This window comes from Oryctolagus cuniculus, chromosome 7 (assembly GCF_964237555.1).
Source record: "Oryctolagus cuniculus chromosome 7, mOryCun1.1, whole genome shotgun sequence".
Taxonomy (NCBI): Eukaryota; Metazoa; Chordata; class Mammalia; order Lagomorpha; family Leporidae; genus Oryctolagus; species Oryctolagus cuniculus.
In genome coordinates, this window is record NC_091438.1 from 154,465,887 (window position 1) to 154,481,826 (window position 15,940).

Below are 15,940 nucleotides of genomic sequence, written 5' to 3' on the forward strand. Positions count from 1 at the left end.
GGGCAACTTCCCACTGCCCCACACCTGGCTCCCCAACTTGTCCAGGGAGCCCTGGTCCCCTTCATGGGGCACAGCCTCGAGAAACGCAGCAGTGCAGGCCCCAGGTATGTGCATTCTACTGGGGGGAGGGGGATGTCACTGCTTCTAGCATTTTCCATCGTTAGCACTTGGCAACCATACGTGCAGTTGCTGCCCCTCGTCTGTGGGTTCTGCAGCCTCCAACTCAACCAAACAGGGACCAAACCTATCTGGAAAAAAAGTATGTGCCGTTATTCCCTAAACAAGAGGGGTGACAACTACTTCCACAGTGTTTACGTCGTATTACCTGCGTATAACCTAAGAGGAGGACGTATGCAGATTATATGCAAATACCATGCCTTTTCCCAGAAGGGACTTGAAGATCCCCAGATCTGGGTAGCTGCAGGGGTCCTGGATCCAAGGCCTTGTGGATTCGGAGGGACCTCGGCGTAGAGGTACCCTCCAAGGGGCACCCTAATGCCCCCATCTCCAGTCCCACACGTGCCCCCATTCTACACGGTCGGCGAGCACCCTGGCACCTGACAGCGTCCGTTTCCTCCCTGGTTCTACTCTAACAACAAGAGAATTCCAGACTGATGACTCCCAGGGCGCTGGCCACGGCGTGCTGGATAAACTGCCAGACCTGCTTCCTGTTCTGCTAGACCTCAGGATGTGTCTACAACACGCAGAGAACACAGCAGCTCGCTTCGTGTTTGTGAGGTGTTGTCCTCCAGGCGATCCCTGAAGTAGGACTGCGCAGTCCAGGGTGAATGCCCACGTGATCTTGCTGGTGTAACTGGACTTGGCCCCGCCGGGGTCCCACCACGACGCAGGCCCACCCACCGAGAGTGAGTGTGTTCCCCCTCTGCGGCACTCGCCCGTGAGCCGGGCAGGTGCATGCTTTTGGAATTCTGCCAACCTGCCAGGTGAGCGACGGTATCAGAGCTGGCTTAATTTGCAGCTTCAACAACCTCTAATCTGCTGTGCCCACGTCCCCGAGGTCGGTGTGGGGCTCATCTTGAGGGTGCTGAGCCTCCCAGCCGGGGTGGGGGGCACGGCCTCACTGCCCACCCACCCAACTTGATCCAGCCCCGGGGAAAAGTGCTGTCAGCATCCCTGGGACCTCAGATCCATGCCCTTCTCCTTTCTGGGATACACCAGCTCCCCGCTGTCTTCAGCAGGCAAAAAGCCATGTCTGGCCTTTGGCTCTGAGTCAGAGGCCAGGGGTATGGGCAGGGGAGGGGCTGCCGTAACCAACAGGGACCTCTGCTGTCTGGGTCGGCACCTGCACTTCCCACATCGGGCTCTTGGGCCACAGAGAGGCATCCTTAGAGATTCAGGCCGTGGGAAGATGTGACAGTGCCCCGACATCGCTGGGTACCAGTGTCTGGCTGCCCCCAGGGGGGAGTCACAGCGCTGACTCCGAGTGGATGCATGGGGAGTCCCTGCCCAACCCTCCCAGCTCAAGTATTTAAGGGCCGGGAGGAACTCCAGGTGTTTGGTCTCCATGGCGTGATGGTTAGGAGTGTGGGAATGTGGGCCGGGATGGGCTGGGGCGCTGACCCTGGGGCTCCCCCGCTCGCCACTGCTGTCTGGTATGAGTTCCTCCAGCCCTGAGTCTCGGCTGAGTGGGGGTGGTAACAGGAGCCACCTCCAGACCTGCCGTGTGGAGCGAGTGCAGAGCCTGTGCGCGCAGCAGGTGCCGAGTGCATGCCGACTTCGTACACACAGGGGCAGCAGGCTGGCCAGGCGAAGCTCCTTCTCACAGGGGCTTGCTTCCCCTCTTACAATTTCCAAGTGAGAAAGGACCCTGCAGCTGGCACGCCCCGCGTGGGGGTGGGGCATGCTGTAGAACTCGGTGGAAATGTTAGGTGGGAAGTCACAAACTAAGAAAATCAAAGCGCCTGCAGAAGCAGCCCAGGATTCACACTGCAGAGTCCGGCCCAGACCCCGTGACTTTCCAGGTGGCCTCAGCCCTCCCCCTTCAAGGAAATCCTCTTTTCTCAGCACCAAATGGGTTGCCTGGCCTGGTAACACCGGGCAGTGAAACCTCTCCATCCTTTCTCCAAGGCAGCACCCTAGGGGAGGCGCCTCTGCCCGGCCAGGTGGGCTCCCCAGTCTGACCGCACTGAGCAGTAACCTGGGAGGAACTGCACCTAATTCACGCTCAGCGAACCTTTTGTCCTGGAGGAGGAGGAGGAGGGGAGGAGAGATGGTGCCTGGACCCCTTTCCCTCCTAAGCCCAGTCTGAGTACAGACTGCACGCTCAGCTCTCGGTTCCCTCCTGAGCCGCCCGCCTGGCCTGCCAGGTGCATTCTCTCCATTAAACCACGGAGCCTTGATTTCCCCGGTCTGAGCGCCTGGGCGCTCTCTCCGATTCTGTCTGGAGAGGTGCCCGTCTGTTCTGACGGATGCCTCGCCATTAAACCTTGCTACCTTGTTTACCACTGCTCTGTCTCACGTCTGAATTCCTTCTTGCGTGAAGACAAGAACACATCCCACCCATCGCTGCTAACAGAAAGACACTGCTGCAACTTCTTCATCCTGAATTTTTTTTTTTTTTTTTGACAGGCAGAGTGGACAGTGCGAGAGAGAGACAGAGAGAAAGGTCTTCCTTTGCCGTTGGTTCACCCTCCAATGGCCGCTGCGGCCGGCGCACTGCAGCCAGCGCATTGCGCTGATCCGATGGCAGGAGCCAGGTGCTTCTCCTGGTCTCCCATGGGGTGCAGGGCCCAAGCACTTGGGCCATCCTCCATTGCACTCCCGGGCCACAGCAGAGAATTGGCCTGGAAGAGGGGCAACCGGGACAGAATCCGGCGCCCCGACCGGGACTAGAACCCGGTGTGCCGGCGCTGCAAGGCGGAGGATTAGCCTAGTGAGCTGCGGCGCCGGCTGGGCCTTAAATTCTTAAGATGAGATCAAGAGACGATTGCTCCACCTGCCCAGTCACACCAGACGCCGTGCTTCACACCCAGGGCTGCTATGGACAGCTGCACAGCCTGTGCATCACCCAAATGGGCCCCGAGGGTGAGCCAGGCGAGAGCTGAAATGCAGGTGGATTTGGTGTGTGTCACGCTATGCGGGCTGCAGCCAGCTGGGGGAGCAGGCACCTGTCTGCTCTCCTGGCAAACCTTGCGACGGAGCTGCAACCTGCAGAAATGGGGTCACGTGCAGCTGCCACTGTCTCAGCAGGCTCAGGGCCAGAGGGGTCTGCGCTCAGTGGGAAGAGGGCGCCTTCTCCATGTCCGTCTACAGGGGAGAGCCCTCTTCTAATTCGCACAGACTCCAGACAGGGTGGTGGGCGCTCCATTAATATCTGAAACCAGGCATCTGCAACACCAGGTTGGCCTGTGCTCTATGATCTAAGGTCTTTCATGTACAGAACTGGGCTGCCAGGTCATCAAGATTCCACTTAAAATCCACAACGAGGGCCGGTGTGGAGGTGTAGCGGGTAGAGCCTCTACCCACAGCACCTGCATCCCACTTGGGCACCAAATGGAGCCCTGGCTGCTCCACTTCCGATCCAGCTCCCTGCTGATGCACCTGGGAAAGCAGCAGCAGATGGCCCCAGTGCTTGGGCCCCTGCACCCACATGGGAGACCGGGAAGAAGCTCCCGGCTTCAGCCTGGCCCAGCCCTGACCATTGAAGCCATTTGGAGAATGAACCAATGAATGAAGATCTCTCTCTGTGTCTCTCCTCCTCTAACTCTTTCAAATAAATAAATAAATGTTTAAAAATTTCAATTCTGTTTCAGGAAAAGAGACAGAAAAAGCAGATACCCCCCCACACACACACACCGGAGCATTGTGGCTCTTAGCTGGGCTGGGGCTATCACGTGCCCCAGAGGGCCAGGCCTCCAGCTCCAGGCCGTGTTCTGTGCCAGTATCTCGGGGGCCCCCTGCACTGCTCCCTTGGGGAACCTGACCCCATAACCACGGTGCCCACTGCAGACCCGGGGGCTGGGATGAGTGGAGGTGGTTGCCTGGATACGCCCCCTCGCTTGCTGAGGTTTCCATGGAAGACACGCAGGCTAGAACGCAGGAGTCTCCTCCAGCCACCCCCTCCCTCTCCTGCTTCCCGCATCTTCCTCCGGAGTCACCGTCCGAAAGCATCGCTCCTCCCGAGTCAGCGGAAGGTGGGCTCCAGGATTGAACAGCTTCCGGCTCCACTTTCCACGCCCTCCTGTCTATCACAGCTCGGGATGGCTTCCGAGACAGCCCGTGCCTCTCCTCCTCTCTGTCATGGTCAAGATCATGTCCTGCTTGCCTTGTAAATTACAACGCTGGGCAGGTGGATGGGCTCGGAGCAGGCAGACAAGCCCAAGCAGAGCACAGGGTGCGTGTCTGGGCACAGGCGTCAGGTGCTCCTCCTGTTCAGGGGGACAGGTGGCCTGCACACATCACAAGCGTCCAGCCTCCACGCCGTCCCGACCCGAAACACCGGCCTGACCCCGTCGCCCCCTCACGCGCCGAGTGCTGGCAAGGTGAGAGATGCGTCTCTCTGGACAGTCCCAGGTGGCTCCTCTTGGTCTGCTCCCTTGCAAAACTCTGAGTTTCAACAACAAATCCTGCGGAGACTCTAAGCTTAGCCAAAGCATCAACAGCACGGTTGCGGTGGGTAGTTAGGAGCTACACGAGGTCTTCAAAGAGTTCAGGGGAATGTGCATTATGAAAAAAGCTTAGGCCGGCGCCGCGGCTCACTAGGCTAATCCTCTGCCTTGTGGCGCCGGCACACCGGGTTCTAGTCCCAGTCGGGGTGCCGGATTCTGTCCCAGTTGCCCCTCTTCCAGGCCAGCTCTCTGCTGTGGCCAGGGAGTGCAGTGGAGGATGGCCCAAGTGCTTGGGCTCTGCACCCCATGGGAGACCAGGAGAAGCACCTGGCTCCTGGCTTCAGATCAGTGCGGTGCGCCGGCCGCAGAGCGCCAGCCGTGGCGGCCATTGGAGGGTGAATGAACAGCAACAGGAAGACCTTTCTCTCTCTCTCTCACTATCCACTCTGTCAAAAAAAAAAAAAAAAAAAAAAAAAAAAAAGTAAAAAAAAAAAAGCTGTGCATGAACATCAAAACCCTTCACAGGCAGTGTCCACAGGTCCCACAGGGCCCAGGGACCCCGCATCTGCCACAGAACCCTGCGAGCCCTCACCTCTGTCCAGGCCTCTTGCCCCAACCTGGCTGGCAGACCCCTTGAGATCTGGCCACCAGGCACACTCGGCTTCACTGAACAGGGGGCAGCCCCTGCCCCGGGAGCCCCGTTGCTGAGTGCCAGGCGGTGTGGGCGCCTGGTGGGAAGAGAGTCACCACCACCCGTGGCATCCAGCTGAGCCCTAAGGAGCTGAACCGACCAAGATATGCACCTGCTGGCCTCCCTGGCGCTGGGCTGTTGGGCTCGCACACGTGCGCCACAGCCCTAGGTTGCCGGAGATGCTTTGCTTTCGCAATGTGCACTGCCGCAGGGCCCGCCTGGTTCTGGACTTCCCTGGTCCAGAGCTCCTGGACGAGCAGCCTGTCAGGGTGCTGGGGCTGGAAGGTCAGTGGACAGAGGGCCAGAGGGCGGAGGATGGCCGGGTCCCAGTCCTCTCTGAGCCCCAGTGAGAGGCAGTCGTGCCTCCTTCCACGTCTCTGGCCAGCTGGCAGCATTCAGCAGCTGCCCGGCTTCCTCGGAGGGTGGGCGAGAGGGGCGAGGGGGCAAGGGGGCGAGAGGGTCGAGGGGGTGAGGGGGCGAGGGTCTCCCCACTGGGGCATCTTCTCCCCGGTGTTTTGAGTTGTGTAACCACGTGGCCAGACCACCACAATAGGTGCTCCCAAAAACATGGAGCCCAGTGCTCCCATGAGGCCTGCGGAGGCTGGAGGTGCCCTCAGCTGTGGGCTTCGGACTGCCGACTGCCCGTTCCACTGTGTCCACAGCATCTGCCCGCAAGCCACGCCCACCCCCAAGAGTCACGGCACGAGTGAGTCACCACGTGGACAACTGCTAACCACTCTCACCCATCGCGGCTACGGACTATGCCGGCTCACCAGGCAGGTCCCTGAGCCAGGTACAGCTTCCTGGCTTAAATCCCACCTCCCCAGGACAGGTGCTGGTCCCCCCGGGTCCCATGGCAGAGTACCTGGGCTGCACACCTGGCGCTGCCTGTAGCTTCCTGTTAATGCACACTCTGGGAGGCAGCAGTGACATCGCAAGTTCTTTGGTCCCTGCCACCCACATGGGACACCTGGCTTGATCCTGGCTCCCGGCACTGGCCTAGCCCAGCCCTGACTATCGTGGACGCCTGGTGATGCCAACCAGCAGAAGGACACTCACTCTCTCTCAGATAAATAAAACTCAAAAAAAAACAAATTCCACCTTCCGCTCTGTCGGTCAGTACCTGGGCCTCAATGTTCTCATCTGAAAAGTGGGAATAAGTCACAGGGCTGCTGGGAAAATGTTTGGGATTTATAGTCCGCGCATGCCCAGGCTATAAAATATTCCACAAATATATAAAAACCCGATTCACGACCCATGCATTAATTATAAATATTATTTTTAAAATACCAGACTTGAGGAGTCAATGCATTTCAACCCCAGCCCGTACTCAGCCGCAGTTCCCAGCCCCAGGCTGCATTAGAAGGCGCCACTCTAAATCAGGCCAAGTTTTTAACTCAGTGCCTAAAAACGCCTCTTGTGCCTCCAGGCACCGGGGCCTGTGCGGCTTGCCGGGCTCCTGGCAGCATCTGGCCAGTCCACGCGGGCAGAGCTGTTTAAAAAACTGGGCTGGAGCCCAGGCCACAGCATAGCCAGGGCCGGCCTCACTGGTCTCCCTCGTCCCTGGAACGCAAGCCCGGGCATCCTGGGTGCTGGGTCCTCTTGACAGGACATCAATCTGCAGGCTCTGGAATGTCCAGCCTGACCCAGGGGGCTTTGTCCACCCGGCCTGGAGCCGCTTTGGGACCTGCAAAGGCCAGTATGCACGTGATGTGGCTTGTGGGGCGAGACTGTCTCCCGGACAGCTATGCGCCTTTTTAAGAGCGTCTATAAACCGGAAGTGACGTGCCATCACCTGCTTGACCTTGGCACTCTCTCCGTGGGAGCTCTGGGCTCCAGGTCAGACCACCACCACTCCACACTGCAGGGCCTCAGGTGGGCTCGTGGCTGTTGGTCCCACCGAGCCCATCATATCATCAAGGTACCAGATACAGGGTGAAGCCACCTTGGATCACCTCGGGGAACAGCAGGGAGGGGTGCCCGCCGACACCAGGTGAGATGGAAGAACTGCCGGGCCAAGCCTGGCCCACCCCGACACACGTGGTCTCCTTGGGTCAGTGCTCAGCCACGCTTGGCTGTCACCGCAGAGGCCACCTCTGACCGTAACCTGCCTCCCAAGGCCCTCCTGGGTTTCCTTTCTGTGCTGTGGTTTCAAGGTCATGTCCTGAGCCCGGCATGAAAGGCGGGCGCCACAGCCTGCCCCGTTACAGAGGCTGCGGCACCACCGGGAGCGCGGGGGTCTCTCTGAGCCCAGCTGGGCAGGGAGCTGGGAGTAACAGACAGCCAGGCTCATGGCCACCGCCTCGGCTCGCACCTGGGCTGCCCCCGAGGGTGCTGGCGTTCCCTGGGGCTGGCGTGTGGCCACTCGGCTGCGGACAGAGAGTGGACAGGGCGGGAGGGGGCTGGAGAAGGCCCCTGGCCCACGTGGCCGAGAGAACGCTGGGACCAAACCCACAAACCCCGGTCTCGGGGGCTCTGACCGAGTCCTCTCTGCTGCTGTGACTACCCCCGGAGCCCCTCAGAGCCAAGTCTTGGGGTTCCACTGCACAGCAGGGTGCAGACCGTGGACCACGACGCACTGCATTTCCCAGCAGCTGAGAGAGAGGACTCAATGCTCCCAGCAAAGCAACCATCAGTGTCTAAGCTGACAGCCTGCCTGGAGCACTCTACCCTGGGGGACACAGGGCCCGCCTGGGACGCTCACTACTCCTGCCCTGGGGGGACACAGGGCCTGCCTGGGACACTCACTGCTCCTGCCCTGGGGGGACACAGGGCCCGCCTGGGACACTCACTGCTCAGGCCGTCCACTCCTGCCTTGAACCTCTAGCTGCTGAGCTCGAGGCTGTGGCCCTGAAGGGTCACCACAGTCACCTCCCGCTGTCCCCTACGGCAAAGCCCGGACACCAGGCGTGCCTTCCCAGCCCCAATGTGCTGCTCTCCTGGCGGCGTCGGGTTCTGCCCCTGCGTGGACACTTTCTGTCCACCAGCATCCCCGAAGGGCTGTACGCTTTCCCGCTTCTCTCCCACGGGAGACTGAGGCCTCCCCGGGGGCCACGGGGCGGGTGAGTGGAGTCGAAGTTCTGCGGGGGGGGGGGGGGGGGGTGCACACCAAAGGGCTGGCGGCCGCCGCGGCCACCCCCGGTACCACCCAAGGGGCCCCGAGGAAAACTGGCTTCACACAAGACCGTGATGCTATTTCTTTGCCTTTTAGATCGCGGCAGTGGTCGACGTCGGTACGAAAGCAATGGCGGACAAAATGCTGGTGTCTTTGCAGAAATCGCGCCAGGGGCATCAAGCCGTGTGCTTGCCACTAGGTTCTGTCCGCCACACACGCACGGGGAAAGGAAACAACGGAAGGGCAGTGTTACTCAGAAACACCTTGGGGCCAGCACCGTGGCGCAGCAGGTTAAGCCACCCCTTGCAAGGCCGGCATCCTATAGGCGAGTGCTGGTTCATGTCCCGGCTACTCTGCTTCCGGCCTGGGGCGTAGCCTGCGGGTTGGGATGCCCGAATCCCACCACTGGAGCGCTCGGTCGAACCAACTGAGCTCATTCACGACTCCAGCTCAAGCGACTGGGTCCCTGCCCCACCTCGAGGAGACCCGGATGCAGTCCCGGGCTCTTGGATTTGGCCCGGCCCAGCCCTGGCTGGTGCAGGCATTTGGAGAGGGAACCAGTGGACGGGAGTGCTCGCTCTCTCTCGCTCTAACCATTAATTAATCAATTAACAAAACCAAACTTCCGCATAGTGAGTTTTAATTTGATATCAAAGAATATCCCCAAGGGTGTGACTGGGCAGCGACCAGGCTGCTCCTCTTTCCAGCTGCGCGGCGACGGCGGCCACGCGCGCTCTCCCCTGGGAAAGCAGTCACTGTCCACAGAGAACTAAGCCTCCTTCCGTCAGCACGGGGTGCTGCTGCTGCTGTAAGTACACTGTGGAAGACTCAGGCCTTTCTCCCCGTTCTGATCTCTAACGTGGTGAATACAGACAGATTAAACCACAGAGGCGGACGCTCGCTGGGGTCCTCAATTTTGTAAGAGCGCAAAGTGGCCCCGCGGCCGGAAGAAGTCCGAGACAGGCTCGCTGGATGGGGTGCAGCCACGGCCTGGACGGCGGCAGAACAGGGCGAAATGTCCAACACCAGGAAAGTGGCTAAAAATCACGGCACCTCCACGTGCTACAGCATTAGGCGGTCGTTAAAATTATGTTCCCGAAGAGTATTTACTGTTACGGGCACACTCGACACGCTGTTAAGAGATTAAAGAGGAGAGAAGCTGGTTTTCATGAGCACTTCTCGGGGAAACGCGAAACGGAGGCGGCCGGCGAGGATCTGCAGGCCCCAGAAAGCTACCGACCAGGCTCCGAGCTCCCCACGTGGGATTTTGGGGTCTGACTTGCTCATCCTGTCACCCACTGGAATGTGCTAGAAGCCTTTGGTGGGGCTCCAGGGGCCTGGGCCACCCCTAACGGGATCAGGCGACCAACGCCCCCAAGCAGATCTGAGAATGTGTGCAGAGCCCCTCCTGTCTGAGGATCACCAAACACCCGTGCCTGGGCTCCTAGGCAGGGGCCACATCTCATTTAACCCTCACAACAACCCCACGCAGCAGCTGCCATCATGAACCCTAATTACAGGAAAAAGAAGTCTGGCCAAGAATTGCCCGAGGCAGGAGGAAGCCAAGGGGCCACGTGCAAAGGAACTGTGGTTCGGAGCAGCCAAGGAGTCTGTCAAAGGCCACACAGCAGGGATGTGGCAGACCTGGGCCAGCCCAGCCCTGACGTCACAGCCCACCATCCCACGAGTGACCGGGCTGAGACAGCGTCCGATCTCTCACGGCCAGCCCGACTCCATCCCCGGTGACCACACCGGAGGGAAGCTGAGCCGTCTGGTGGAGCAGGAAAGTCTGTGTCTGCTGCCCGGCGCTGTGCCGGAGCCGAGCTGCCTGCCGGCCCTGAACCTCAGGCAGGGTCCCCATCAGTGACAGGGCCCATGGCTCCGAGCAGGACCAGGGCGCGGGGGTGGGGGTGGGGAAGCGCTGGCCCGGGGCGGGTGCTCAGCCAAGCTCCCCCTGGGCACCCGGTCCTTGGCGCCTTAGTTACTCTCCTCCGTAAGGGCAGCCCCATGAGGCGGATCTCTTGTCTCTTGGGGGGGGGGGGGGGCGGGCTTTGGTGACAGACAGGAACTCACAGCCCAGACTCAGAAGGATTCCCGCACAGTCGAGCGGTTCCCTCCCGCCCACGGTCCGCTTTCCGCGGTTCCTGTTATTTATGGCCAACTGCAGTGCACAGATATCGAATGGGAAATTCCAGAAACAGACAACTCATAAATTCTAAATAACTTCTACAATAGCATATGGTTGTCATCGTTCTATTTTTATGATGGGTTATTGCTGTTAGCCTCTTACTGGGCCTAATTTATGAATGAAACGCTGAGTTCAGGAAAAGGCACGGGATGAGGACAGAGTGGGGCAGGTGCTGCCGCTTCAGCTATGTGTGGCCCTGAGCCTCGGGGGTACCAGGGAGAAAGACGCAGAACAGCAGGACCTGCGCCCTCTCCTTGGCTACCTCATCTCCTTCTCACAAGCTCCCATGGCATCTGCACTACTGTCCCATGACTCAGATGAGCAAACTGAGGTCTGGAGAGGCAAGGCTGCTGTGTCCAAAGAGCAGGGGGCAAAGGAGCCTTCATGTTCCCCTGCCTTTTCCTCCGTGCCCGAGAGCACAGGGACAGCGTGCTCCTCTTGACGGGGACAGCGGGGCAAACATGGGTCCGTTTTTCGTCTGGCCGAGGACCTGGAAGGCTGGCTTCTCTCGTCCCTGGCACACATGTAAGGGAAGGCAGCTGCTTCCTGTGCCAGGCTCGACATGGCCCAGAGCCAGCGAAGCTCAGTGAGACCCAGGCCCTGCCCTTCTCCCAGGAGACTCCCGAGAAGGGGCAGGGTCTCTGGACGACGCCGGAGTGAGCGTGGCTCAGCCACGTCTATCTAGACCCCCGGACGGCTGCACAAAGAAAAAGCAGGTGTGCCAGGCAAGACTCCCCAGGCTCGGCCCCAGCGCACACCACTGCCCACGCCCAGAGCCTGGTCTCATCGAGGCCACTGGAAACACCACCCCCAACAGGACAGGGCTGCCACCCGCCTCTGGGCGCCCACGCGTGGCTGCAGAGAACTCTGAGAAAGGCTACTAGCGCCCTGGGTCTCGGCACACCCACCGCGACCACTGCCCGGCTTCCCGGGGCGCACTGGCTGGGCCCCTCTGGTCAGGGCACCCTGCCCCCACACAGCGGATCTCTGGATCCTCCCTGTCAGAGCCAAGACAGTGCCCAGCCCCCTGCAGCCAGGCGTGGCCAGGTGGTGGAGCCGGTGCCACAAGAACTCTCGGGGCCGAGGGGGTGGCTCTGTCCCCGGCTCTCACGGACGCAGAGGAGGGGAGAGGCCTGGCGCTGTGGAACCGCTCACCAGGAGCGGGGCGGGGCAGACACAGGCTCCCCAGCCACGCTGTTTGGGGCCCCTCGGGGACAGCAGCTTGGATCTGCCCAACTAACGAACCCGCTAGGCTTCAGGACGTCACTCAGAAGGAATCACTCGTCGCTCTAGGAATCGGCAGGGCGAAAGCAGTGTGCGAGGTTTCGTGCCTTTTTCCCCAAGAGAATCAAAGCTGAGTGTAGGCGAGCCAGGCTGAGCACGTGGCCCTCAGGCTTCCTCCTGCCTCTGGCAGTTCTTGGCCAGAGTGGCCACGGAGCCACGGTCTGTCTCACCAAGGGACCGCGCGGGCACCCACACCGTGTTATTTCCAACTCTTGCCTCCGGGCACTGGACGCGGGACTTCCTGGGGGGAGGGGGCTGCCCTGTGCCAGGCACCGTGGTGAGTGAGAGTGACATGGGACCAAGGAGTCACGAGTAGAGACACCGGCGCATCACACTGCCCCACAGACGCAGCCCGGGAGTGCCAGGAGACAGAGGGCCCAGCTGCCGGCGCAGCACCGACGCCCACCTGCTGTTCACACCGCCATGGACGACTCACAGCAGTCACGTGGAAGGAGAGCTGCACCCAGGGGACACGGCCGCCTCCGCTGGAGCAGGTGCCGGGAGATCCAAGTCCATCTACAGACCCCCACCAAATCACCACTGCCAAGCGGAGCCCTGGGCAGAAGGCCGGTGCTGACTCATCCCGCAGCCTGCTGACTCAGTACTCAGCCTGCTGACTCATCACTCAGCCTGCTGACTCAGTACTCATCCTGCTGACTCATCACACAGCCTGCTGACTCAGTACTCAGCCTGCTGACTCATCACCCGACTTGCTGACTCATCACTCAGCCTGCTGACTCATCATACATCTTGCTGACTCAGTACTCAGCCTGCTGACTCATCACGCAGCCTGCTGACTCATCACGCAGCCTGCTGACTTATCACATATCTTGCTGACTCATCACACAGCCTGCTGACTCAGTACTCAGTCTGCTGACTCATCACCCATCTTGCTGACTCATCACTCAGCCTGCTGACTCATCACACATCTTGCTGACTCAGTATTCAGCCTGCTGACTCATCACGCAGCCTGCTGACTCAGTACTCAGCCCGCTGATTCATCACTCACCCTGCAAGGCTTCTTTGGCTCTGGCCAGCTCCTGCTCCTTCTGGGCCAGCTGGACCCTGAGCTCAGTGGCCGAGAGGACTTCGGAGGCCCTGCCGCCCTGGGACTCCTCCAGGTCCTTGGCCAGCATGTCCTTCATCTGCCGGAGAAGGTGGACTTCCTCCTGGAGCCGGGACACTTCTTCTCGCAGCAGCCCTGCGGGAGAGAGGCACACGGTCAGAGGGCGGGGGCGCTGGCTGCCGCTCACCCACTTCCAGGCTCGCCTTCAGAGCCTTCCCTGGCCACGTGCATGGAAAGACCCCCGCCCCCAACTCCAGCCACTGCCAAGTTCTTCCGAAGAGCCCCGCCCAGGTACACTGCACGAGGGCCCCCCCCCCCTCCGCGCGCCACACTCTCAGGGCCTCCCTGCCGATGTCACTGTACGGACAGTGTCCACCTGATGGCCGGCAGGCCGAGGAGTCCGGATTCACACCACAACCCAGCAGCCAGCCGAGTTAAGCTTGACAGGCGTGAGCTCAGGTAACGCCCCAGGACCCTCCGGGACTCGGACCCTCACAGGCCCGTTTTACGGATTAGGACGGGGAGGTTCGGAGAAGTGAACTCCAGCGGGCCAGAAAGTCAGTTGACAGCAGAGGCAGAACTTGAACCCACAGCTCACAGCACACAGGCTGCAAGCTCCGAGGCCGGGCGTCCACGCCTGACCGTCCCAGTGAGCGGAGCCCGAGGGAGGTGACAGCAGCGACACCGCGGGCAGCACTCAGACCTGCCCCTGCCCCCTCCGGGATGGAGGCCAGGCAAACATGGAGTGCCTTGGGGAAGTCCCCGCTCAGGAGGTATCTTGGGCCTGTCACGCCCAGAGGCCGCTGCTCCCGGGACAACCACAAACACAGCGCCCGAGGGGAGGGCGGCCTGGGCAGCCTGCGAGCAGGAGGAGGGGTGCTGTCTACACCTCCCCCCTGCCCGCTCCTAGGAGAGCAGACCCCACCCCCCGTGGCTCAGAGACCACCCGAAGACCTCCTGGAACACACACCCGGGCAGGTCCAGGCTCTGGCCTCTGCCCACACCCACTTCCCTCCCCGGCCCACCCTGCACCCTGGTTTTGCCACGCCACGCACTCTCCAGCGGCGGGGCCCCAGCGGTGCCTCTGCCCGGAACACCCGCTCAGCTCCTCCTCCGGACGCCCCACCTGCCTGCACAGTGCTCCCCACTGTATGGGAAATGCGGCAGCGGGGAGCAAGCGTAGCCCACTTGGCCCTGTGCCCCCGGCCCCTCCTCCCTCTGTCTCACTCAATCCTTGGTTCTGTGCATTCAGCCACTCGCCACAGCAGAGGACCACGAGGGCCGGGTCCCCACGCCCACGGCGGCGCCTGCCACCAGCTCCCCGACTCAGGCTGGGCCCCCAGCGGCTCCCTCTCCCTGCCCACTGGCCCGCCGTCTAATCTACCAAGGGCACCAGGGTGGGGGACGGGGAAGGCAGGGGCAGCTCTGGCCACACTGGACATGTGTGGTGACAGCAGCCAGGCTCCCTGCGGCTGAGGGTAGCGCATCCTCCCGGGAGCCTGGGGATACAGTCCTGGCAGGTCCCAGAAGGGGCGTGGCTGGCACGGCACTGGGGCTGCCGGTCTCAGGCCAGGCAAGTGACAGCGCGCAAGTCCCTCCCCAGCCAAGCCTCAGACCCCCGGGCTGGAAATGGGGCGTGACGCCATGCGGTGGCGGGGCCCCAAGGCCATCCAGGAGGGCGCCCTCCTCTGCACACCGGCAAGGCGGCCGGGACCACTTCCAGCACCTCACCCCCCAGCGTCGGCACCCGCTCGTCCTCCCTAGGGCCCCCTGGGGGACCCTCTGGCCTTGAGGCTGAGCCAGGCAAGGCCAGGTCCAGGGGGTTGGGGCACCACTCACCCACTGGGGGCCTGGAGGAACAGAAGTGAGGGTTCTGGCCCGCGCCCTTGTCCACCTGCCACCTCCTCTTCTGAGGCCCCAGTCCAGGCCCCAACCCCGCCCAGGGCACCTGCTGACTGCTGGGCCCATCGGACACCTCCTCTGGGCCCCGACCCCTTTCAGTTCCCTGAGGCACCAGACTCCATCCCATCAGGGCCTGTGCAGCGCCACTGCCTGCGGGGCAGCTCCCGCCCTTCCTCGCACGGCCCTTGCTGCCCGACGGCCTCAGCCCGAGGAGAGGCGGGCACCCTCCCAGCCAGCTGTGCCAGCAGTCAGGCAGCCCGAGCCCAGCCCCTTCCGGCACAGCAGGCTCCCGGAGAGCAGCGCCTGGGCCTCTGTCCTGCACCTGCACCGTCGCACGCACCACCCGGCCTCACGTGCTCGGGGACACCTGCGAGTGGCTCGGTCCACCCAGCACACGCTGGCGGCCGCCAGTCCCCTGCCAGCTGCCACTCCAGGCGTGGGGACTTCTGGGGCAGTGCCGCAGACAGGCCTCGCCCCCGTCTCGGTGAAACCCAGACCCCTCTGCGCCACCTATCGGAAAGACCCCCAAGCCCTGAGCCTGGGAGGCAGGGCGTGTGCAGGGCAGCTCTCCACTGCTGGACGCAGGGGCAGGGGGGGCTCAGCCACAGCCAGGCCCCCTGAGCCACACGTCAAAGCAGATGAGCTCCAGGGGCTCCCCACCTCGCCCTCATTCCAGACAAACACGGCGGGCCGTCCCCGCCCCAGCCCGTGCAGGGGCTCCCGCGGGGGAGAAGGGAGCTGCTTTGGCCTTAAGAACCTGCAGAGGGGAGGTGCACGGGGCGGGCTGCCCACGGAGGGGCTGCCGCGGGGAGCACGGGAGGGCAGCGTGAGGTCAGGGGGCTGCGAAGCTGGCCCCGAGCCACCAGCACATGGGCAGTGCTCGGAGCAGGAGTGAGCTGGAGAGGCCTGATTCTAAAAGGCCTCAGCCCGGCCAGAGCTGTGGCACACTGGGCCAAGCCTCCACCTGCACCACCGGCATCCCCCGTGAGTGCTGGTTCGAGTCCTGGCTGCTCCTCTTCCGATCCAGCTCTCTGCTGCGGCCTGGGAAAGCAGTGGAAGATGGTCCAGGTCCTCGGGCCCTGCACCCGTGTCGGATCTGAATGGAGCTCCTGGCTTTGTCCTGCCC

The 15,940-nt window shown here is 62.0% G+C and overlaps 1 protein-coding gene across 7 annotated transcripts in view; it reads right to left on the reverse strand.

Annotated features, from left to right (window-relative positions):
• Positions 1-15,940, reverse strand: part of KAZN (kazrin, periplakin interacting protein) — a 1,000,963-nt gene that overhangs the window by 85,861 nt on the left and 899,162 nt on the right. For all 7 annotated transcript variants that reach the window (XR_007914879.2, XM_051834341.2, XM_051834342.2 and 4 more), the window contains one exon: positions 12,856-13,047. Coding sequence is in view for 6 of the 7 variants with exons in the window: in XM_051834341.2 (XP_051690301.1) it covers positions 12,856-13,047 (192 nt within the window). In the remaining variant the exon portion in view is untranslated. The remainder of the gene's footprint in view (positions 1-12,855; positions 13,048-15,940) is intronic.